The sequence below is a fragment of the Acipenser ruthenus genome, chromosome 16, assembly GCF_902713425.1.
Source record: "Acipenser ruthenus chromosome 16, fAciRut3.2 maternal haplotype, whole genome shotgun sequence".
Lineage (NCBI taxonomy): Eukaryota > Metazoa > Chordata > Actinopteri > Acipenseriformes > Acipenseridae > Acipenser > Acipenser ruthenus.
This window is the reverse complement of record NC_081204.1, coordinates 16,981,703-17,005,894: the sequence shown is the minus strand read 5'-3', so window position 1 is coordinate 17,005,894 and position 24,192 is coordinate 16,981,703. Positions and strand designations below refer to the sequence as shown.

Here is a 24,192-nt window from a genome sequence, read left to right as displayed (position 1 = left end):
TCAGAAACAAAATGTTAGAACTTGAAGCTACTTCACTAACGAGTAATTACAATGTGTTAGGTGTTACAGAAACTTGGTTGTCTGAGAGTGATGGAGACAAATATAATATTGGTGGGTACACACTGTATAGAAAAGACAGAAGAGGCGGAGGGGTAGCGCTGTACATAAGAAATAGTCTTGAAGCCCAGGTGTTAAATCTGGACAAAGAAAACAATATCGAATCAATATGGGTCAGAATAATGGACAAAAATTCAAAGGGCAAAATAATAGGAGCATGCTATAGACCGCCAAATTCAGACGCTGAGCAAAATAATCTGTTATACAATGACATTCGAAATGCGTGTAGAAAAGGAGAAGCCATATTAATGGGGGATTTCAACTTCCCCTGTATAAAATGGGAGAACCTGGTGGGGAGCAGGACGGCCGAAATTGAAATGGTGGAAATGACAAATGACTGCTTCCTAACGCAATTTGTCAAGGCACCGACTAGAAGGGAAGCATGCCTTGATGTATTCTTTTTAAATAACGAAGACAGAATAACTAAAACAGAGGTCAGAGAGCCATTGGCAAACTCAGACCACAACATGGTCTCATTTGAAGTGTTTTTTAAAAGCCCAAAAGTAATGACTAAAGCTAAGGTTTACAATTTTAGAAAAGCAAACTATGAAGGTATGAAACAGAGACTAACAGAAGTAGATTGGAGTAAAATAGAGAAAACATCCACAGAAATAGGATGGCTGTCTTTTTTAAAATGTAGTACTAGAGGCGCAAAACAATTACATCCCAGAAGTAGACAAATCTAAATCTAAAACAAAATGGCCAAAATGGTTTAATAGATCAATTTAAAAAAATATTCAGTGAAAAAAGGCACTTTTCGGGGCGTTTAAAAGGGACCAAAAACAATGTACACAGAACGAGTACTTGGAATTGCAAACACACGTCAAAAAGGAAGTTAGAAAAGCCAAGAGAGAGAAAGAAATCAGTATTGCAAAGGGGGCTAAAACCAATTCCAAAATGTTTTTCCAATATTATAACAGCAAGAGAACATTCAAAGAGGAGGTTAAATGTCTAAGAGACACAAATGGCAAAATCATAGATGAAGAAAAAAAATAGCAAATATATTAAATGATTACTTTTCACAGGTTTTTACAAAGGAGGACATGGACAACATGCAGAAATGTCGACCTGTTCCTATCCAGTTTTAAATAACTTTAGCATAACAGAGGCAGAAGTGTTAAAGGGACTAGGAGCTCTTAAAATAAACAAATCCCCTGGGCCGGATGAGATCCTCCCAATAGTACTCAAAGAAATGAAAGTCGTTATTTACAAACCACTAACCAAGATCATACAACAGTCTCTTGACACAGGGGTTGTACCGACAGAGTGGAAAATTGCAAACGTAATACTGATCCACAAAAAGGGAGACAAAACCGAACCAGGTAACTACAGACCAATAAGCCTGACTTCTATTATATGGAAACTTATGTAAACTATAATAAGATCTAAAATGGAAAATTACCTATATGGTAACAATATCCTGGGAGACAGTCAGCATGGTTTTAGGAAAGGGAGATCATGTCTAACTAACCTGCTTGATTTTTTTGAGGATGCAACATCGACAATGGATAATTGCAAAGCATACAACATGGTTTATTTAGATTTCCAGAAAGCTTTTGACAAAGTCCTGCATAAAAGATTAATTCTCAAACTGAACGCAGTAGGGATTCAAGGAAATGCATGCACATGGATTAGGGAGTGGTAACATGTAGAAAACAGAAAGTACTGATTAGAGGAGAAACCTCAAAATGGAGCGAGGTAACCAGTGGTGTACCACAGAGATCAGTATTAGGTCCTCTGCTTTTCCTAATCTACATTAATGATTTAGATTCTGGTATAGTAAGCAAACTTGTTAAATTTGCAGACGACACCAAAATAGGAGGAGTGGCAAACACTGTTGCAGCAACAAAGGTCATTCAAAATGATCTAGACAGCATTTAGAACTGGGCAGACACATGACAAATGACATTTAATAGAGAAAAGTGTAAAGTATTGCATGCAGGCAATAGAAATGTGCATTATAAATATCATATGGGAGATACTGAAATTGAAGAAGGGAACTATGAAAAAGACCTAGGAGTTTATGTTGACTCAGAAATGTCTTCATCTAGACAATGTGGGGAAGCTATAAAAAAGGCCAACAAGATGCTCGGATATATTGTGAGAAGTGTTGAATTTAAATCAAGGGAAGTAATCTTAAAACTTTACAATGCATTAGTAAGACCTCACCTGGAATATTGTGTTCAGTTCTGGTCACCTCGTTACAAAAAGGATATTGCTGCTCTAGAAAGAGTGCAAAGAAGAGCAACCAGAATTATCAGGGTTTAAAAGGCATGTCGTATGCAGACAGGCTAAAAGAATTGAATCTATTCAGTCTTGAACAAAGAAGACTATACGGCGATCTGATTCAAACATTCAAAATCCTAAAAGGTATAGACAATGTCGACCAAGGAGACTTTTTTGACGTGAAAAAAGAAACAAGGACCAGGGGTCATAAATGGAGATTAGATAAAGGGGCATTCAGAACTGAAGATAGGAGGCACTTTTTTACACAGAGAATTGTGAGGGTCTGGAACCAACTCACCAGTAATGTTGAAGCTGACACCCTGGGATCCTTCAGGAAGCTGCTTGATGAGATTCTGGGATCAATAAGCTACTAACAACCAAACAAGCAAGATGGGCTGAATGGCCTCCTCTCGTTTGTAAACTTTCTTATGTTCTTATGTGTGTGTAAATTCATATTTAGGCTCATTTCTTTCTGTTATCTTGAAGATCTAAATAATTGGATTCCATGTGAAATCAATATGTGAATGAGCACATGTGATTATCTACAAACCTGTACCTGTAAATCAGGATAGAACGTGCGAAAGACCATCATTCAGATTGAATTGTGTGCAGGATCGGACGTTGTAAAGGAGAGGTTCAGTATAGCTTACTGTCAGTGTGAGCATGGAAAGAGGGGATCCTGACTGCCTGATGCCTTCTGATATAGGGTGAGAAGTTTTCTGAATAATCTGTGCTCACTATTCATTGTACAATTAAGAAATTGTCATATAACTGGTAGTTGTTAAGTTGACGATTCAGAAATGAAAAAAAAAATGGAAAAAAACAGCAGAGAGCTGTACACCGGTGTCTAGACTAATTTGTGCTAAAACAACAAGCCAATAAAAATACAGCCAGATGACCTCACAAACAGAAATAGCGCTGCTGGTATTTTATTACCGTATTACAGCTTATTGTACCAGTAAAAACGAGGGAGAGGGAGAAACATGGAGTGAAGGTAGTTTTACTGTGAAATACAAAAATAGAGTAAAGGTAGAAGCTACACCAATCTGTGTTGGTTACAGTCTGGCACCATCATCAATCCGGCGTTTTTATATCGTGTCGCTTCTTATCACTCAACAGAACATTAATCTGGGTTTGTCCTATGTATTATTAATATATGGTATAATACCGTATTATACCCAATATATCATTTTATATTCATAACTGTCATGAAATTGTCTGAACAAATGTAACAAGCACAGTGAATATCTGAAAATGTATTCAATTAGCTGAATGAAATGGAATTCTCTGTGTAAAAAAGTGCCTTTCAGTTCTGAATGCTGTCTAGATCATTTTGAATGACCTTTGCTGCTGCAACAGTGCTTGCCACTCCTCCTATTTTTGTGTCATCTGCAAATTTAACAGGTTTGCTTACTATACCAGAATCTAAATCATTAATGTAGATTAGGAAAAGCAGAGGACCAAATACTGATCCCTGTGGTACACCACTGGTTACCTCGCTCCATTTTGAGGTTTCTCCTCTAATTCTTTAAGCATTACATAAAAATAAAAAACAATATTAATAGCGTTGAGGTAATAATCCCTATGTTTATACAATAGCACTTTAGCAAATGTTTAATATCAAAATAATAAGCGTAACTCAACTTTTGACCCATGTTTCAGCTCTGACCATACATCTCAGTGGAACATTATGACGTACTGTAGATACATAGGTAGATACTTCTACTCCTTACAATGGTCTGAACCCAATACTTTGAACTTCCTCCTACAGAAAAGATGTATGTGAACTGTTCATATTTAACACTATATAAACCAATGTTACGTTGTAACAAACACACCTTTAGCAAAAAAGCCAACTTTAACGAAAAAGTTACCTCCCTGAACTAAGTGCCAAAAACATTTAATAAAGGGGGAAAGGCGGGTCAACAGCGCAAAAGGATGCGGGATCTTTAAGTTACAAATACAAAACAAAAGGAACAATAATCGATCATTTAAACCAGACAATACATTTTCTGATTCTTCATAGGCGAACACACACACACACACACACACACACACACACACACACAGCGTGTACAGACAGACAATGAGCCCTTCAGCCTTGATCAAGACAAACAGGTATACTGAGCAGTAATTAAAGTCCTGAACAGAGCAAAACCACAGAGAAGAAAAGAAAACATTGCATCAAAACAAAGTAGCAAATAAAATAAAAAAAAAAACAATCCAGTGAAAAAAATGAATGGAAACTATCTCACCACTCCTTGAAGAGTCCTTGATCCAGCGATGAATGAGAGAGTCCAGCCAGTCCAAACGATATCCAGGAATCCTTTATCAGCTATGACAATTTAACCAACCCACCAAACATTTAGCATTCATATGATCTACCTCAACATCTACCTCCAAGGAAGTAAAGAAACAATCTTCCAAACTATGATCATGAGAAATTTAGTTGTGCAATAAAAAAAGGTTTTTCTTCTAGAAACAGAAAAGTACTGTATGCATATATCATGACAATATTTCCCAGACAGTAAAAAAAGTTCTGGACAAAAATGTATGTTTCATTAAACAGCTGAACGGTTATTTTACAGGCCAGTAATGGCTTCAAGTGGTTTTAATCTCATTCCTCCATCCCCTCACATATCTTCTGTGGAACAAGCAAACAATCTTTAAGTTTTTTTTATTAAAAAGAAAATTAGTTTTGCAACCAAAACGGTTTTGATTTTCTTATAGATTAAAAAAAAAACCAGAAAGGGCTGTAAAAGTTATTTTTCTTTTTCTTCTAAAACCTTTTTTTAAAATCATTTTCAACGTTGCTGCAGTACAATCTACCGTCAGGTATTGGTAACTTAGCTTGCTGCAATCCATTTCAGAGTGCAAACCAGGTGAGTCTTTCTTGCAATAATTGCCTAAATTACTACCTTCTTACATATTATCCTAATATAACTAATAAATGACACAAAAAACTGCTTCAAGGGTCTGTCACCTACTTTTCAGTCTTACAAAATAAGTACAAATGCTGATTGGCTTGTGTTAAGGTAAGATGGGTGTATTTTGGCACTCCTAAATGCCCGCCTCCTCCACTTGAACCTCATTTAAGGAAGTACATATTGGCTGCCAGTCACCCGTTGAACCAACTGTTAATATAAACACCTCTCTCGTGAACAGAATATACAACAGCTATTTTCTCTTTACTCTCCAGTAAGTATTTATTTCATATTCTTGATAATAAACTGGTGCTATGTTTTACTGTATGTGAAGGGAGCTTAATGGGTTGATTTATGTTCTTTTTATATTTTATCTTGACTTTTATACCTTTATTTCAAGATATCCTTTACCTTTATCTATGCCACCTTATTTTTTAATCATTACTAAGTGTGAAATATTATTTTTTAACTTGTACTGAAACAGACTGAATGTTGGTGTGAGGACCCTGGAGAAGAACTAGAACAGTTGCAAGGCTCTTTTTAGAATTCAGCTTAACACAAGGGCTTCAATGTAAATAAATTGCTAGGCAAATGTGCTGTCTGTAACCAAGGTAGAAGGAAATGGTAAAGAAAACTGGACTAACAAAGCTAAATGTCCCTTTTGGAGTCTGTAGCACATTGCAAACTCATTATAATAGTGATTGAAGGTGTTAACCAACCAAAACAGAGTATACAGTATCAAACCAGACTTTAATTTGAATATTTTTCTGAGACAGGTGTATTTTAATTGGAAAGTTAATTAATATGTTTGTTAAAGTGCATGAGAATGAGTGTTGTTCTATAGCAAGTTGAGTGACTGTCTCACCTTCCAACGCGTTGTGTCTTTGTACGGAAGCATATTGGTGCCACAGAGAGTAAACATTCTTTTTTTAAACTTAGATATCGGTTCCAAAATTTAAATGCACAGAATTTCCATTGGTGTATTCTAATCCTGTGACGTCGAGACACTATACAGGCTCCTCTGTAATTTATTCATACTACTTTACTGTACTTCTCTTGCCTCGTACATCTCCTCACTCTTGCGAAACTCTCATATGCACACACAGTGCCCTTGTGTGTTGGGGGGCAGACAGACAGTTGTGTTTTCAGCAGTTTTGATCTGTAACTGGGGAAGTGTCAACACTGCAGCAATGGTCTTTAGCTGGACACATAAATGTTGACATTTTAATATCTCTGTATAATGGGATAAAAATGCAAATCTTTAGACACAAATAGAAATAAATAAAACTGACCAGGCCGGTACACCAATGGTACCTCCAGGCATATGTAAACTTGTGAGGGTGATGATGAGCTAAATACATTTCAGGAGCCAAATGCGTTACAGTTTAGGCTACTGCAAGCAAAATCACAGTCTGTAAGTGATTTAAGCTGTTAAAACAGTCAATTGTCCAGTTTGACCAATAACGAGAGGTCAAAGATCAAAGTCCAAGACATGTTTAGAAAACTCTTAGTTGGTGTCCTATACATGTTCAATAGTAAATTTGAACCTATCTCCAGTCTGTAAGGAGATTTAAGCTGTCACAAATTTCCTGAGGTCAAAGGTCAAGGTCCAGTACATTTTTGGAAAAGCCATAGTTGGTTTCTTATACATGTGCAGTAGTAAACACAAGTCTATCTAGAATCTGTAAAGTGATTTAAGCTGTTAAAACAGTCAATTGTCCAGTCTGACCAATAAAGAGAGGTCAAAGGTCAATACATTTTTAGAAAGCTCTTAGTTGGTTTCCAATTACAGTAAGTGCAGATACGGTATACAATACCTTCAGTCCTAATAAGAGCATATTTAGCTAAGAACAAGTACAAAATACAACACATAATTCAATTAAGGGGCAAGTTGAATAAGTGCAGATAATATGGTGAGAGTTACATTACGTTAGATATTAATATACAAGTGATAAGTGCAGTGGACTGAGAAAACGGTGCAATTACAAAAATATAGTTGCAGTTAACATAAAACTATTATACTAAAACTATTATAAATCGCTGGTTTCAACTATAACCTTTCAGGTTACCTCCCCTCACTGTAGGCATCCGGCAGGCCCCTGCAGTGACCTCTTTGGCCACTATGGGCGTCCAGCAGGCCCTCATAGTGACCCTTTCTCTGTGAAATGCTTTTCTTTCTGCTCATCAGCAGTTTTGAGCATTTATATCCAGAGATTGTTTTTACAGTGAGGAGCGGCTGCTCCCGCGATCCATCCTGGGGTTTCGACACCTGCCACTGTTGTCTAACATGCAACTGTAACCTTTCTGGTTACACCCCCTCATCACTGTAGGCATCCGGTAGGCCCCTGCAGTGACCTCTCTGCCACTATGGGCGTCCAGCAGGCCCCATAGTGCTCCCTTCTCTGTCAAACGGTTTCCTTCCAGCTGCGGGCTTCAACAGGGCCCCGCAGCCCCCTTCTATTCCTTACCTCAAACGGTTGAGCAGCAGGGCCCCGCTTTTCCATTCACTCTTCCGCCCTTCCCAGCGGTCTTCCAAACATAACCTTTTAGGTTACCCTCCCCTCAACGCAGGCATCCAGCAGGCCCCTGCAGTGACCTCCCTGGCCGCTATGGGTGTCCAGCAGGCCCCCATAGTGGTCCCTTCTCTGTGAGATGATTTTCTTCTTTTAGCTTATCGGCAGTTTATTCAAACCCTTTCAAAAGAGTTCCCATTTCTTTGAATACCAGTCAGGGCCGCAATACTGCATACTCTGAATAACTTCAATGAAGGAACCTGTGCTATTCCGCCTGTAACTTCCTTCATTTCTGCTCCCCATAACTCCACCACACCCAGCATCAATAGTTTAATCCCTCACGAAGATTTCTCTCTGCAATATGCAAATCGACCACGCCATATTCTTAATCAAAATTGCTGGGAAAAACGCATGGCTGGCTAAGTCAATATTTCAAACATATTTAAAATCATGCCCATTGAGCCTGTCCTCAGGGGATCGTATTGTTTCTATTTCCACTTTTCTGTCCGGTCCCCCTCCTACCAAACGCAATCTTCTGTCCCTCCTTGGCCATTTAAACTACATGGGAGCATGGGAGGGTTTGCAAACGAGAGGCGGCCATTCAGCCCATCTTGCTTGTTTGGTTGTTAGTAGCTTATTGATCCCAGAATCTAATCAAGCAGCTTCTTGAAGGATCCCAGGGTGTCAGCTTCAACAACATTACTGAGGTGTTGGTTCCAGACCCTCACAATTCTTTGTGTAAAAAAGTGCCTCCTATTTTCTGTTCTGAATGCCCCTTTATCTAATTTTCAGTTGTGACCCCTGGTCCTGGTTTCTTCTCAAAAAAGTCCACTGGGTCGACATTGTCAATACCTTTTAGGATTTTGAATGCTTGAATCAGATCACCACGTAGTCTTCTTTGTTCAAGACTGAATAGCTTAATTTCTTTTAGCCAGTCTGCATACGATATGCCTTTTAAACCTGGGATAATTCTGGTTGCTCTTCTTTGCACTCTTTCTAGAGCAGCAATATCCTTTTTGTAGCGAGGTGACCAGAACTGAACACAATATTCTAGGTGAGGTCTTAACATTGTAAAGTTGTAAAGGCATTGTAAAGTTTTAACATTACTTCCCCTGATTTAAATTCAACACGTCTTACAATATATCCGAGCATCTTGTTGGCCTTTTTTATAGCTTCCCCACATTGTCTAGATGAAGACATTTCTGAGTCAACTTAAACTCCTAGGTCTTTTTCATAGATTCCTTCAGTTTCAGTATCTTCCATATGATATTTATAATGCACATTTTTATTGCCTGCATGCAGTACTTTACACTTTGCAATTAAATGTCATTTGACATGTGCTTGCCCAGTTATGAATGCTGTCCAGATCATTTTGAATGACCTTCGCTGCTGCAACAGTGTTTGCCACTCCTCCTATTTTTGTGTCGTGTGCAAATTTAACAAGGACCTAATACTGATCCCTGTGGTACACCACTGGTTACCTCGCTCCATTTTGAGGTTTCTCCTCTAATCAGTACTTTCTGTTTTCTACATGTTAACCACTCCCTAATCCATGTGCATGCATTTCCTCGAATCCCTACTGGGTTCAGTTTGAGAAATTAATCTTTTATGCGGGACTTTGTCAAAAGCTTTCTGGAAATTTTAAATAAACCATGTCATATGCTTTGCAATGAGGATAATTCCTCAAGGCAGAGCTTTTATCTTCTACCTTCTCTTGATTTGATTCCCTCAATGATGTCATACTCATTGGAACTCCGCCTGTGGGAGCTCCTACTAAAAGAATGGAACGGCATTACTTTCTTTTATGACGACTGTCTCCTGCTGCACGAAGACATTCAACTGTTCACATATGCAGCTCCCTCTCTTGGCTTTGGAGGATACTACAAGGGAAAATGGTTTTCTGCTCCATGGCCGGACGAATTCAGCATCATTACTATACCCGATCACTCCTTGTCATTGCGCAAAATGTATCCATTTGTTGTAGCCACATTCCTTTTGGGAGTCTTCCTGGGCTCAAAAATCCATTCTTCTCCACTCAAATAATTCAGCTACAGTCCAAATCATTAACAAGGTCGTTCATCCTCCCACCATATAATGAGCATATTCAGAAGGATTACCTGTTTATCTGTTACTCATCAGTTCATTTTCAGACCTCAACACATTCTCTGCCACCTGACTATAATCACGATTCTCTTTCCCGTTTCCAAACACAGAGACTGAGCATTAGCTCCCGAAGACGACCGCCTGCCAAATGAGATTCCTCCCTTTTCAGACCTGACATTCATGTGAGCCACCCGCTGCATTCCCTGATTCTGCAGGCTCAAGAAACAACTCTTCTCAGCATCACTCCCCAATCACTGCAAACATACTGGTCATCCTGGAATTTATTTAAAAAATTCACTTTCCATTCAACATTACCTTCCCTTCATTTTCAGTGCCCGTAGTGTCATCCTATATTATGTCCCTTAAAAATGGAGCTATAAGATTTCAATTTCCGGCACCCAGTTTTTCTACAAACTCATTTTCGGTGTCCCAGCTCTACACTCAGTAACTCACAAATTTCATTAATCCTGAAAGGGCTTCAACGATCAGAATCTCTTTCTCCCCCTGCTAGCCTACCTATCACCATCAACGTACTCTCTTGGTGCCTCTCATCTGCTCCAGCTACTCCTCCCTGTTTTCGATTAAACCTTAAAGCCCTTTTCTCTTAGCCTTCTTGGGTTCCTTAGGTGCTCAGAGTCTACATCGCTCTCAAATTCAACCCCCAGATTCACCCCTTCATCTCTAACCTAGCAATCACCTCATCTGATATCTTTTCCTTCCTGCTCAAAAGAAGTAAAATTAACCGGGAAGATTAGGGAATGCTTTTCAATTTTGTTTATAAATTAAACTCCCATGTTGGCCCATATGACCCCTTTTCTCTCTTATCCATCTCCATCTTTCTCAGGGTGCATCACCCTCAGGCCCGCTGTTTATTAACGAAAGCTGAATAATCATCACCCGACATTGGTTCTTCTTTCACCTTTTCACCTGATTATTTCCAGGTCCGGATTCTCAGCTGAGCCGTTCTCCGGTCATTCCATCAGAATCGTAGCAGCTTCTCGCCACGGAGTTCCAGGCTCCTTTATCAAACGGTTAGGTTGTTGGTCCTCCAGTGCTTACCAAGTTTACATTAGAACAAATATTACAGATCCTAAAAATGCTTTTACAAGAATGTGCTCTTAAGCGTTAGTAGCCTGCCTGGAGGAAGGGCAATCGAATCAGCCATGGATTCCCAGAGGTTTATTTCCCAAAAATGGGTTTTGTTTTCCTCTCCTGCATGCTGATGATCATTTGTTAAAGGTTGACTAAACCTTCAAGTGGGCTATATTCAATACTAATCATGGCATTATTGAGACTGGCTTGTTCTTTTTGGGGGTCTCGGCCTCGTCCATTCGACCAGGCAGCGAGCCCTCAAACCAAGCTAGGTTTGATGCCAAATGAATGTGTATATACAACATACTTCTCTGTAAAATCGCATACTCCGCATTCTCCACAATAAATATTTGTACTAAAACATTTTGTGATTGGTGTTTGTCCCGAACTACTGAATGTAACATTTGTTTCCTTCATATTAACAATGGTTTATCTGTAAACATGTGCTGAGAACACTCCCTGATTTTTGTGAGTACAGTATTGTCAAGCAGAATTTTAATGTTAAAAATAACCAATCTATACTTTTAATCTTATTATGTTATTATTGTATTCCATATTATTATTATTATTATTATTATTATTATTATTATTATTATTATTATTATTATTATTAGTTTATTTAGCAGACGCCTTTATCCAAGGCGACTTACAGAGACTAGGGTGTGTGAACTATGCATCAGCAGCAGAGTCACTTACAACTACGTCTCGCCCGAAAGACGGAGGTTAAGTGACTTGCTCAGGGTCACACAATGTCAGTGGCTGAGGTGGGCTTTGAACCGGAGACCTCCTAATTACAAGCCCCTTTTCTTTAACCACTGGACCACACAGCCTCCTATTATTTGTTTATTTTTAGAACGGGGTCTCCCCTCCGCCCCTGTGCAGTTTATTATTTTGTATTTGTGGTTTATTATTATTATGATTTAGTTATTGTGAAAATATGACGGCGTACGCTGTGTTTGTTATTGTTATGGTTTATTGTTTTATAAATTTGACGGCGTAGCCGAATGTTTGTTTTTGTTTGGTAGTGTGGATGGGAAGCCCATCCATGGTAATTAAAAACCTTGTGTAGAAGGTGGCCATCTCCCAAATTAAGCCTGCAGCTCTCTACACTCAAGGTGGGTGTTAGGAGCGAGAGCAGCGAGAGAGAAACGAAATGAAACAAAAAAAAACATTCGGCTACGCCGTCAAAGCCGTCATATAGCATTCTTTTCAGAATTTTTATTTAAACCACCAACTATTCCTAGGGAAGCAAAATCCACATGGCATAAAGAGAATAGATGAGTGTTATTGTAGAGCCCCTCAGCTTTAGAGAGGTAACAAGTAGGGGAAGACACAAATATTTGCCATATATTGTCCCTTTCAATTGAAGACAATGTAGCTTTGCTGTTCCTAGCCAGATCATTTATTATTACAAAAAGAGTACTGCACAATAGCTGCAGAGCATTTATCAGGAAGTACTGTAAAAAAAAGGAAAATAAATAAAATATAACACCTGTTATTTTTCACCACCAATGGGGAGCCACAACACCTGAGCCACTAAAGTGAGAACTGTACCACACCCAGCCACTCTGTGCACCAGAGCTCAGGATCAATGTGCATCTATTCAGGGATGCCAACATAGAATAAGATAACTGTGAAAAGGTTGCAAACCCAGCCAGGTGGTGCAGTGGCAGAATGGAAACTCGGAGGCAGAACCTTGCAATTAAGTTCAGTAGGACTGTGGCAGGAGGACAGCTGATAGCAGCGGTAATTCGTCCTCTTGACCACTGGCAGCATGAGAGAGCAGGCAGCAACAACAGCGCTTTTCAGTGTGCGAGACCTGTTTGTTTTGTTTATTTATTTTATTTTCAACCCGGGCTTATCATAGTTGATATTCCTGGGGATTCTTTTTGTTAGTTTATTTGTGAATTAATAAAACCCTGCCCAGCCCTGCCTTGCTGGTGCACAGGTCATGCCTCACTTCCTGCCTGTCTGTGTCGTCACGTCTGGTCCCACAGGCGCTACACCCACCAACCCCCATCACAAGGATTTCAATTACACAAAAGTAGATGTTAAAACTTCATGCTGATTTGAACTCAGCTCTCACCAAGATAAGCACCAACTAAGACATAGCTTTACAGTAAACTAATGTGATCCATATGTGTCTCCATCCATTTGTGCTTCCTTCCATATGATGATGTAGATATCCTTCTGTCTGGTGTTGATGGCTGAAGTGTAATGCTGACTCCAGGGATCAGCTTATTGCCTCCCTAGCGCATCAGCACACACAACGGCTGCGATGCTGGCTCAGGGGATCAAACCACAGTGCGGTCTCCCCAGCGCATCAGCATGACAACCGTCTGGATTGAGCTAAGTCGGGTACATCTCTGGGGTCTTCAAGTGGGCACCTTCCATCCTCAGTGTTCGTCGACTAGCCCATGACACCTCAAGAGGGCTCGACGGTGATTCTGGCGTCCCAGCATCACCCCCGTCCATCCCCCACTCAACTCAACCCAGCTTATTTACCCGTACATCAGCGTTTCTTTCTATTGTGCTTGAGATCCCCAGCCAGAATCTTTGCGTCTCAACCACAGCCAGTTGCTGCTCCTCTCTGCTGCTTCAGATAAGTTCTTCACTGTGCGAAATAACTCTTGGCCACTGAATCCGACGTCTCTCAGGTGGAAAAATAAGCCGTTGACCAACATCTGCCAGCATTTTCCAGTCTCTAGCAGCTTCCAGTTGTCCTGGGCGAGGATTGGTTTTAATACTTTTTCTTGGTGGTTGCTCTCCTGGGTGGAGGAATGTTGTCTTTTGTGTGTAATGTTTTGATGGAACAGGTGGCAACTTATTGGTCATGTTACGCGTGTCTTCCAATGCTAAGTCCAAACATCGCAGCACCTGGTCCTGGCGCCAAGTAAACCATCCTTGGCTAGGAGCCACCTTACATCCTGTCAAAATGTGCCTTAATGTTGCAGGTGATGAACACAAAGGACATGAGGGATCCTCTCCTACCCAGAGGTTTAGGTTCTGTGGTGATGGACGAACATCATATGTTGACCTGATGAGGAAACTGATCCTGCTCTGTTCCATTGACCATAGGTCTTGCCAGCCAATCTTGCGTTGTTCCACACTCTCCCATCTCATCCATTCTCCCTGCTTGGCCTGGGAAATGGCCTTTATACACCTCATCCTCTCCTCCTGCTTTAACATCTCGTTGACTACCAGCTTCCTCCGTTGAGCTGGGGCTGCCTTGTGCCATGTAGGAGGAGCTGAACTGAGACCAAGACCCCCTCTTCCATGCTGAACTTGCCCCATGATATCACCAATTCGAAGGGCATGCAGCTGGGCATTCAATCAGGGATAGAGCTGGAGATTAACCCCATCCCTGCTAAACACACACACATGCATATTTACAGGAAAGTGGGTGGTGGTTTTCTTTATCAAAAACACTTACATACATTTTCTTTTACTCTTTTTAGGATACCAAAGAAAACAAATGAAACTTGAAAAGCCAATGACTTGGAAACCATGTATTTTCTTACTGTTTCTACTATGTATCTTCATAATGTCCTTCTCATATGGAGTCATTGAAATATTTAATAAACAGCAAATCCTGAAGATGGATCAATTAGAATCAAGTTCCAAATCAACAATGACCACTATTAGAAAGGATCGAGGGATATGGACTGTAAACTCAATTGGCCGTCTTGGCAATCAAATGGGTGAGTATGCAACTCTGTATGCCTTGGCTAAGCAAAACAATCACCAAGCATACATACTTCCAGAGATGCATGAGTACTTAGCACCAATCTTCAAGATCACTTTACCTGTGCTTCATAGTAAAATTAACAAAAACATAGAATGGAAACATTACGCGCTCCATGACTGGATGTCCAATGAGTATTACAACATTCCTGGGGATTATGTGAAGCTAACAGGCTATCCTTGCTCTTGGACCTTCTACCATCATATTAAAGAAGACATCCTTAGGGAATTCACCTTCCATGATTTCCTCAAAGACGAGGCCAACCGGTACCTGGAAGGTATTAAAGGGAGTCGGGGAAATGTCACCTTCATTGGAGTCCATGTGCGAAGGGGGGACTATGTGCATGTTATGAGAGATGCATGGAAGGGAGTGATAGCAGATAAGGCCTACATTGATAAAGCCATGTCTTATTTCAGGAACAAGTATCAAGAACCTGTGTTTGTGGTAACCAGCAATGGCATGGAGTGGTGCAAAGAGAACATTGATGCTTCTAAAGGAGATGTGTGTTTCTCTGGTGATGGAAATGAATCAAACCCAGCAAAGGACTTTGCTATTCTTGCTCACTGCAATCACACCATCATGACTATTGGGACATTTGGCTACTGGGCTGGGTACCTTGTTGGTGGGGAGATGGTTTATCTCTCCAACTTCACACTCCCTGAATCACCATTCCTGAAATTTTTCAAGTATGAAGCTGCCTTCCTTCCTGAATGGCATGGGATCCCAGCTGACCTTTCACCCCTTCTGAATTCAATCAAACCATAGATCGATGAATTGCTCTACTTCACTACTTCAGAGGACACGCATGCTTGCCTTCATCTCTGCCAAATCAATATGGGAGCAGCAGCACTGAGACAAGGTCTTAAAAACAATTGGAAATTTCAAATTGGGAGAAAATGGGTAAAAATAATTGCCGATTCCAAATTTAAAAATAAAAAAAGTTTAAACCAAAAAAGCTTGGAGAACAAAACAAGAGAGAATGGTATTCCATGCCAAACAAGGAGGCGAGTGAAATGGGGACAGTTTTGGCTGAATTCAGAAAACTCTGTAAAGATGTGAACACCAGCCTTCAAATAGTAGAAGAGGCTGAAAGCAGAATTAGTGAAATGGAAGACAGCTGCATCAGCCAGGAGAGATTGTTAAGAAAGAAAGGCATCATTGATTATTGCAATTCAGTCTGATCCGCAGGCTACATTACAACCCAGAACATTATTTCAAACAGTTTCTCAGATAACAAACATCATTGTACCACCTGAGCCACGCCTGGTATGTCTTGGCGATATGTCTTTAGTGACAAATATGGGCATTGGGGATGTTTGATTTATTAAGATGGCACTAATAACAGCTGATAAATGTATTGCTCTTTGTTGGAAAAATGATAACTCCCCAAATATATCTATGTGATTTGGGAATATTTGCTCATAGGATTTGCAAAAGGAACCGGCTCTATTTGAAGAGATATGGAGTGGATTTATTAACTTCCTTAACTCCTCAACTTATTTTGCCACCACAAAGTATAGCTCCCTCCTGACCAGAGTTTATCCGCAGTCCAGTTATTTTTGTTATATATGTTATATTATATAACATATAATATAACATATATTATAGAACATATAATAACACAGCTGCTTAAAATGTGTTTCTTTTAAGCAGCTCTTAAAATAAACAAATCCCCTGGGCCGGATGAGATCCTCCCAATAGTACTCAAAGAAATGAAAGAAGTTATTTAAAAACCGCTAACCAAGATCATGCAACAGTCTCTTGACACAGGGTTGTACCGACAGACTGGAAAATTGCAAACTTAATACCGATCCACAAAAAGGGAGACAAAACCGAACCAGGTAACTACAGATCAATAAGCCTGACCTCTATTGTATGTAAACTTATGGAAACTATAATAAGATCCAAAATGGAAAATTACTTATATGGTAACAATATCCTGGGAGACAGTCAGCGTGGTTTTAGGAAAGGGAGATCGTGTCTAACTAACCTGCTTGATTATTTTGTGGATGCAACATCGACAATGGATAATTGCAAAGCATACGACATGGTTTATTTAGATTTCCAGAAAGCTTTTGACAAAGTACTGCATAAAAGATTAATTCTCAAACTGAACGCAGTAGGGATTCAAGGAAATGCATGCACATGGATTAGGGACTGGTTAACATGTAGAAAACAGAAAGTACTGATTAGAGGAGAAACCTCAAAATGGAGCGAGGTAACCAGTGGTGTACCACAGGGATCAGTACTAGGTCCTCTGCTATTCCTAATCTACATTAATGATTTAGATTCTGATATAGTAAGCAAACTTGTTAAATTTGCAGACAACACAAAAATAGGAGGAGTGGCAAACACTGTTGCAGCAGCCAAGGTCAAATTTTCCATTTTGGATCTTATTATAGTTTCCATAAGTTTACATATAATAGAAGTCAGGCTTATTGGTCTGTAGTTACCTGGTTCGGTTTGTAAACCTTCTTATGTATGTTCTTATATGTTATTACTTTTAACAGGTTGTTTGGGTTTTTTATTTTTGGTTTGTTTTTGTTTAAGTACTGCATTATATTTCAGGAAGGTATGGTGGGAATCCATGTAGAGGAACTACTGTTTAACTTTTCTATTGTTTTTATAATTTTATTTTCTGTCATTCTACTGTGTTTCGGATAGTTTGTTGTTATATAGATAGATTTTTATTACAGAGTTTCCAAATGTGAGGAAGAATGACACAAAACTGACCTTCAAAAAAAAAATTGTGAATAAACTTGAAAGATGAAATACCAGAGCTTTTAACAGTTTGGGTATATTAGATGCTATTTGATCTGTTTCCATACTTTTGTTAAGCGCTTTGTGATCATTTGTCTTTATTAATAAAGATTATTATTATTATTATTATAATAACACCCTGGAGTTAAAGTGTGCAATGTGTAGTGCAGTGCATGGCAGAGAAAGGAATTGGTTAGCATGGTAACACACTGATAAGAATGGTAAAGCAGGATATCAAAGAGGGTGAATCATTGGAAAGGCACAGTGTGAACATGGCAGGATATGAAAAGCATCCTCGTTTTCACCACGAGTTTTAGGCTTCTTTCAAGGATCAGCAGGTGACAGCAGAGCATTGTTAAATGAGCACTCAGACAGACATGCTATTACTTAAGAGAAAAACCCATGCAAACTAAAGGGGCTATTCTGCAGGGGGATGGTTTCATGATAGAAACATGTCACATCACATGCATCACAGGAAAGCCTTTTATTGCAAAAGTGTCAACCTTTCCTCATTTACATCTGAAGAGAAAACACCGAAACCACAGTTAAAGACTAGAAATCAATATTATTCATTTTTAGAGTAATATAGTTGTGCATCTATTTCCCCTAAGAGAACACTTCTACAGTATTATATATATCCAATAAACAGAAATACCAATAGAGACCTCTGAACCGGTATAAATATAACACTATATAACAGAAACATACCAAAACCAAGAAATCCAAATATACTACAATATATATTTATATAAAAAAATGTAATCATACACTGTACAATTGAAGACAGAAATGGAGTATTTAGATTTCAGATCCTTAAGTTCCGAATGATACAGGATAGTTTATAAAATGTTGTGCCATGCACAGAGCTCCACTAAAATACAGTAAAATCATTTTTTTGCTGAAGTACCCGTACCATTGCTGTCATTTCAGCATCAAAAACCAGGATGGGGACAAATCCATACTTGGCCTCTATATTAACCAGACCTCGTCCCCCTCCTCCTCCTCTTCTTCACTGTCCCCTTTTTGGTGACTCAGTTGCTGACTGGTGTGAGTTGAAGCTGCGGCGGCACTGAGTGTAGCACTGCACTACCAGGGCCAGCAGGCTCAGCGCAATGACCAGTACGATGAAGAAGACCGAGGCGGCCCGCACGCTGTAGCCATGCCCTTTCACCTTGCAGGGGTCTCAGTGGGGATTAGGTTGGTCAAGTTCAGCGTGTAGCCCAGCATCCAGCAGATATCGGTGTCATCAGCCTGAAAGAGAGGAGGGCTCGAGTGAACGAGGGGAACACGTAGCAACAGTTATTTTGCAGCCCTGCGGAAGGAGACGCAACAAAAAAAGAGTAAGATAACATTAGAACGATCTTCAGCTGGTTCAAGTCTGAAGAAGAAAAGCTGCTGCTGTTTCGCTTGCAGTTTATTAGTTTGTTGGCGGAGGTTTGATCGCTGCACGGACTGAAACTCCCTCACCCTCACCTTCTTCTCAAAGACGATCTTGTTCCATGATTGGTTGTCAAACTTGTAGGCATCAGCCAGTAGAGTGGTGATGTAATAGCTGGTGGCGCAGTACTCTCTCAGATTATTCTCCTTCTCTGTGGGAAAGTCTGTCTTCAGCTGCAGCAGAAACACAGATGCAGCACTTTCAGCACAGGGTGGTTATGGATCAAACAACTCAGCTGGACGATAACCAGAAGAACAGCTTGCAAATGTTTTATCAGCTAAAGGTTTTATGGAACAGATATCCAACTGTATATAAGAACCCTATCCTTCAGCAATGCAATAGCCTTGATGCTGAGGTTTGGATTATTTCTGAAGTGTGATTCTGCAGTGAGTCCCTGCCCCGCCCCACCCCACCCCACCCCCGATACGCACGCTGCTCCAGTCTCTCTTGCAGAATTCTTCAGTGGTTTTCTTCGTAACATCCAGAGAGGACCGTGGAGCCAGCTTAAGAAAGTCAAACGTGTAGAAAAACGCAGAGAAGGCCTGAAGAGAAACAACAATAACAACAATTCATATCCGAGTCACCTCTTGGGGACGTGCCCCCACCTTGTTATTTTGCTATCTAAATTGCACATCAAACAAAGTCATTGTCAGGAGACTAACTGGTATGAAAGCTGTAAAAACAGCAGCCCAGGGATGCCAGAGAATTACAAAGAAGTTGCCACGCACTGAAGGTTGACAGACCCCATCGAATGAGCACTCTGGCTTCCCGGCGCAGGCGGAACAGTTGAAGAGGGTTTTTGATGAGCGACTCGCACTGCGCGGGGCTTCCATTGCCCGTGAACGTCACTCTACTGTCAGGGAGGTAGGGCTCTGGCTTAGTGGGGCAGGGGGAATGAAAGATCTCTCCCAGCGTGGTATTAAGCCAGTGGGGAAGTAGGGGTGGACCATTGGCTTGGCTATGTTGTTTTCCTGGTGAAAGAAAAAACTTTAATGTCCCTGAATTAAAATACTCCGCTGCCCAACGTAATTCTATGATTACATTCACACTGTGCTGGGAAGCAGCTTCCTTTAGAGAAGTCCAACAAACACTGTAAGAGGAGCTCCTTGAGGAACTGATTCTCCCAAGAAGAGCAGGACTAGCTGGATTGACCTGAGTTACCTTCACAAGCTTGGCAAGGACAGAGTTCCTGAACTGCATTTTCCCGTAGGACAGGAAGCTGTGTGTGTACGCCGTGTGTTCGTATCCTCCCAATAGTACTCAAAGAAATGAAAGAAGTTAATAACAAACCGCTAACCAAGATCATGCAACAGTCTCTTGACACGGGGGTTGTACCGACAGACTGGAAAATTGCAAACGTAATACCGATCCACAAAAAAGGAGACAAAATTGAACCAGGTAACTACAGACCAATAAGCCTGACTTCTATTATATGTAAACTTATGGAAACTATAATAAGATCCAAAATGGAAAATTACCTATATGGTTACAATATCCTGGGAGACAGTAAGCATGGTTTTAGGAAAGGGAGGTTGTGTCTAACTAACCTGCTTGATTTTTTTGAGGATGCAACATCGACGATGGATAATTGCAAAGCATTGTGACATGGTTTATTTAGATTTTGACAAAGTCCCGGGTAAAAGATTAATTCTCAAACGGAACGCAGTAGGGCTTCAAGGACATGCATGCACATGGATTAGGGACTGGTTAACATGTAGAAAACAGAAAGTACTGATTAGAGGAGAAACCTCAAAATGGAGCGAGGTAACCAGTGGTGTACCACAGGGATCAGTATTTGGTCCTCTGCTTTTCCTAATCTACATTAATGATTTAGATTCTGGTATAGTAAGCAAACTTGTTAAATTTGCAGACGACACAAATAGGAGGAGTGGCAAACACTGTTGCAGCAGCAAAGGTCATTCAAAATGATCTAGACAGCATTCAGAACTGGGCAGACACATGGCAAATGACATTTAATAGAGAAAAGTATAAAGTATTGCACGCAGGCAATAAAAATGTGCATTATGAATATTATATGGGAGGTACTGAAATTGAAGGAATCTATGAAATACCTAGGAGTTTATGTTGACTCAGAAATGTCTTCATCTAAACAATGTGGGGAAGCTATAAAAAAAGGCCAACAAGATGCTCGGATATATTGTGAGAAGTGTTGAATCAAGGAAAGTAATGTTAAAACAATGCATTAGTAAGACCTCACCTAGAATATTGTGTTCCGTTCTGGTCACCTCGTTACAAAAAGGATATTGCTGCTCTGGAAAGAGTGCAAAGAAGAGCAACCAGAATTATCCCGGGTTTAAAAGGCATGTCGTATGCAGACAGGCTAAAAGAATTGAATCTGTTCAGTCTTGAACAAAGAAGACTACGTGGTGATTTGATTCAAGCATTCAAAATCCTAAAAAAGTTATAGACAATGTCGGCCCAAGGTACTTTTTTGACTTGAAAAAATAAACAAGGACCAGGGGTCACAAATGGAGATTAGATAAAGGTGCATTCAGAACAGAAAATAGGAGGCACTTTTTTTACACAGAGAATTGTGAGGGTCTGGAACCAACTCCCCAGTAATGTTGTTGAAGCTGACACCCTGGGATCCTTCAAGAAGCTGCTTGATGAGATTCTGGGATCAATAAGCTACTAACAACCAAACGAGCAAGATGGGCCGAATGGCCTCCTCTCGTTTGTAAACTTTCTTATGTTCTTATGTATCCATAGAGACGGAAGCTGGCCTCGGTCTGTTTGTCTGCAATCCGTCCTTCAGGGGTGAAGGTGATCTGTGTGGAGGCACCTCCCATGTCCAGGGCACCCAGGATCTTTCCATTCTTGGGGTGCAGCCTCTTCCCTTCGTAGGAGTACTGCAACACAGAGAAAACAAACTGCAGGGCTGGGGGACAGGCACCTCTGCCTTCCTGCTACTGCCTCCCTCCCGAACCTTAGCTTTAATCACTGAACCTCACTGCCTCCCTCCCAGTGCCACCCAGGCAATCAGATCACTGCCTTACCTTGATGAAGGAGCTGAGCAGGTAGTTGATGGTGATCCAGCCGTATGCCCCTTCCTCCACCCCAGACAGGATGCGGGCGCCCTGGAATTTGAAAGGGTACGAGCCAATCATCTTCCCCACCTCCACCAGCACCTGCTCCCTCTGCGCAGGGCTCTGAATCCTGCAGGGAAACATTTCAGAAGTCAGATACAGGTCAGTCAGGGTTGAGAAATGTATTGCCCAAAGTCAGCGAGGGGGAGTGACTTCTCTTAGCTGTGTAACCCCCCTGTCAAGCCAGGCTTGGGGAATTGCCTGTACTTTTTGCAAAGGCTAAGAGTTCAGTCAACACTTTATTTTTACTGGCCATAGAAACTGAGTGTGATAGCGGCAGTTTTTTTTTTTTTTTTCCTGAGCCCATCGGACAGCTATATAAATAAAAAACAAAGAATTTAATAAATGGAATTTAGTCGATAGTTACCAGAACTGCCAGGTTGGAACTGTCTTGTTAGGGGGACAATGCAAACAGCGATGGAGAGCGCAGGGTGAGAGAGAGCAGAGATACTATAAGAGTGAGATGGTAAACTCAGCAGCTTCTTCCATCCTCGCTCACGCAAAAAGATATGGGAAATAAGGAGTCCCGGGGAGCAGTTTTTTCCTATCTACAGAACGTAGAAGCTTGCTGCTGGCCTCAGTCTGAGCAGTCTTACGAAAAAATGACTTCATATTTTTACACGATTCAACTTAGAGACACCCCTATTTGACACTTACTGTACATATCACTATTAATTAGATTAATGCATTTGTCTGACCTGTCAGCTACTTTATATCACCCAAGTCCTTCCTGAAATTGCCTGCTGCTCATGCATATTGTAGTCTAAACCAAGCAAACTGCTGCACCACGTTGTTTTGAGCAAATTATAGATCTTAATAGAATAATTCTTACTGTGATATTGTGCAACTTTAGGGTTATTTTAAAATTTTTAAAATACATAAAATTGCTATGCCTTTTTTCAGTTTTTTGATGTGGTAAAACATGAAATGCGATAGTTCAAATCATTGCGTGAAAGGGCCTTGTGCAGGACTAGTTTTAAAATATTTTATATATATTTATATATATTGCTTCTACTTTGATTTATTATTTTTCATGTTAGAAACCCTAATTCGTTAGCTAATACATTGTTTTATTCAATACTGTGTTCTATAACGTTACAAATAGATGGATTAATTGGGGATTGTCTTTAAAAAAAAATAAAACTAGTATGGCCATTGGTCACTGGCTAGAACAATAGCATTTATTTACGATGTTTCATACCAGCAGCCCCAGAGAAGTCGGCGTCTATTTTATATCAATTTATTTAACAAGACCTGCAATCTGCAGTTATAATGTATCAAAGTGGAGTAATTGATCACTATTATAAAATAATGTATTGATTTATCGCACTGTATGCATTTTACATGTGTTTCTTAACCTGTATGTGCACTACAGTGCATGTTGGTGCGTGTTGTAAAATCGTATCCATGGCATCTTCATACCCGCATCCATCACAGCAAGCCCTTCACGCATTTGAAATTGAACGCTCTGACAATTCAGCTCCAAAGCTGGAGCTGCTAGTGTGCTCGGAGCGCTCCGACAGGATTCTCCTCGGAGTTTTCCGAACGACACCAAAGAGCACTCCGAGAGTTTACGAACGGCCAGAGTGCACTCTGACAATCTCAGACTGAGTTTACAAACGCCCCCCTAAGAGGTTGTTCTTGTGTCCAATCGTTTGTGCGTTCTGAATTGGACATTTTTTGACTGAAAAAAAACTAAACACCTTAAAAAAGTGCTTGTTTAGATAACTGCATCGCATGACAAGAAAAAAAACAGCTGCATGAGGATTATACGAGAATGGAGAGGGAGTAAGTACATGTGAACGTGTGGGCTGCAGTGTGTAGTGAAAGGGTGATGCAGGTGCTCCAGACAAGGACAAACACAAAGTTCACGGTTCAAGTTCCTTTTTATTTCTTGACCAAATATTAAATAATAAAGCTGGCTCTACCCAGCAATGGGTATTGCCAGCGTCAAAACAAGGGGTTGCAGTCCCGAAATAATAATCACAAAACCCACAAACACCTCTCCAGACAGTGCGTGCTCTTAGTGCAGGTGCGGTGCTAGAAACAGTGATACTTGGTTAAGTGCAGGTGCGGTGAAGTCCGGGTGAATCGCTGGCCCCGGGCTGCAGCTCCCAGATCCGTGTTTAATTATTCTGGCAATGACAAAAGACACACGGTTGCAAAA

The 24,192-nt window shown here is 40.4% G+C and overlaps 2 protein-coding genes across 2 annotated transcripts in view; one reads left to right on the top strand and one right to left on the bottom strand.

Annotated features, from left to right (window-relative positions):
* Nucleotides 1-5,445: 5,445 nt before the first annotated feature.
* On the top strand, nucleotides 5,446-17,614 carry LOC117411838 (galactoside alpha-(1,2)-fucosyltransferase 2-like). Its single transcript, XM_058988952.1, has 2 exons — nucleotides 5,446-5,541; nucleotides 14,434-17,614. The coding sequence occupies exon 2, from the start codon at nucleotides 14,451-14,453 to the stop codon at nucleotides 15,483-15,485; it is 1,035 nt and encodes a 344-aa protein (XP_058844935.1). The 5' UTR covers nucleotides 5,446-5,541; nucleotides 14,434-14,450; the 3' UTR covers nucleotides 15,486-17,614.
* A 335-nt stretch (nucleotides 17,615-17,949) lies between these two features.
* LOC117414311 (ectonucleoside triphosphate diphosphohydrolase 8-like) overlaps nucleotides 17,950-24,192 on the bottom strand; it is a 32,715-nt gene continuing 26,472 nt past the window's right edge. The window contains exons 2-6 of the mRNA XM_058988954.1: nucleotides 21,936-22,095; nucleotides 21,663-21,788; nucleotides 19,350-19,460; nucleotides 18,954-19,091; nucleotides 17,950-18,731 (exon numbers count right to left, since the gene is read on the bottom strand). Of these exons, the coding sequence (XP_058844937.1) occupies nucleotides 18,648-18,731; nucleotides 18,954-19,091; nucleotides 19,350-19,460; nucleotides 21,663-21,788; nucleotides 21,936-22,046 (570 nt within the window). The 5' untranslated portion in view covers nucleotides 22,047-22,095 and the 3' untranslated portion in view covers nucleotides 17,950-18,647. The remainder of the gene's footprint in view (nucleotides 18,732-18,953; nucleotides 19,092-19,349; nucleotides 19,461-21,662; nucleotides 21,789-21,935; nucleotides 22,096-24,192) is intronic.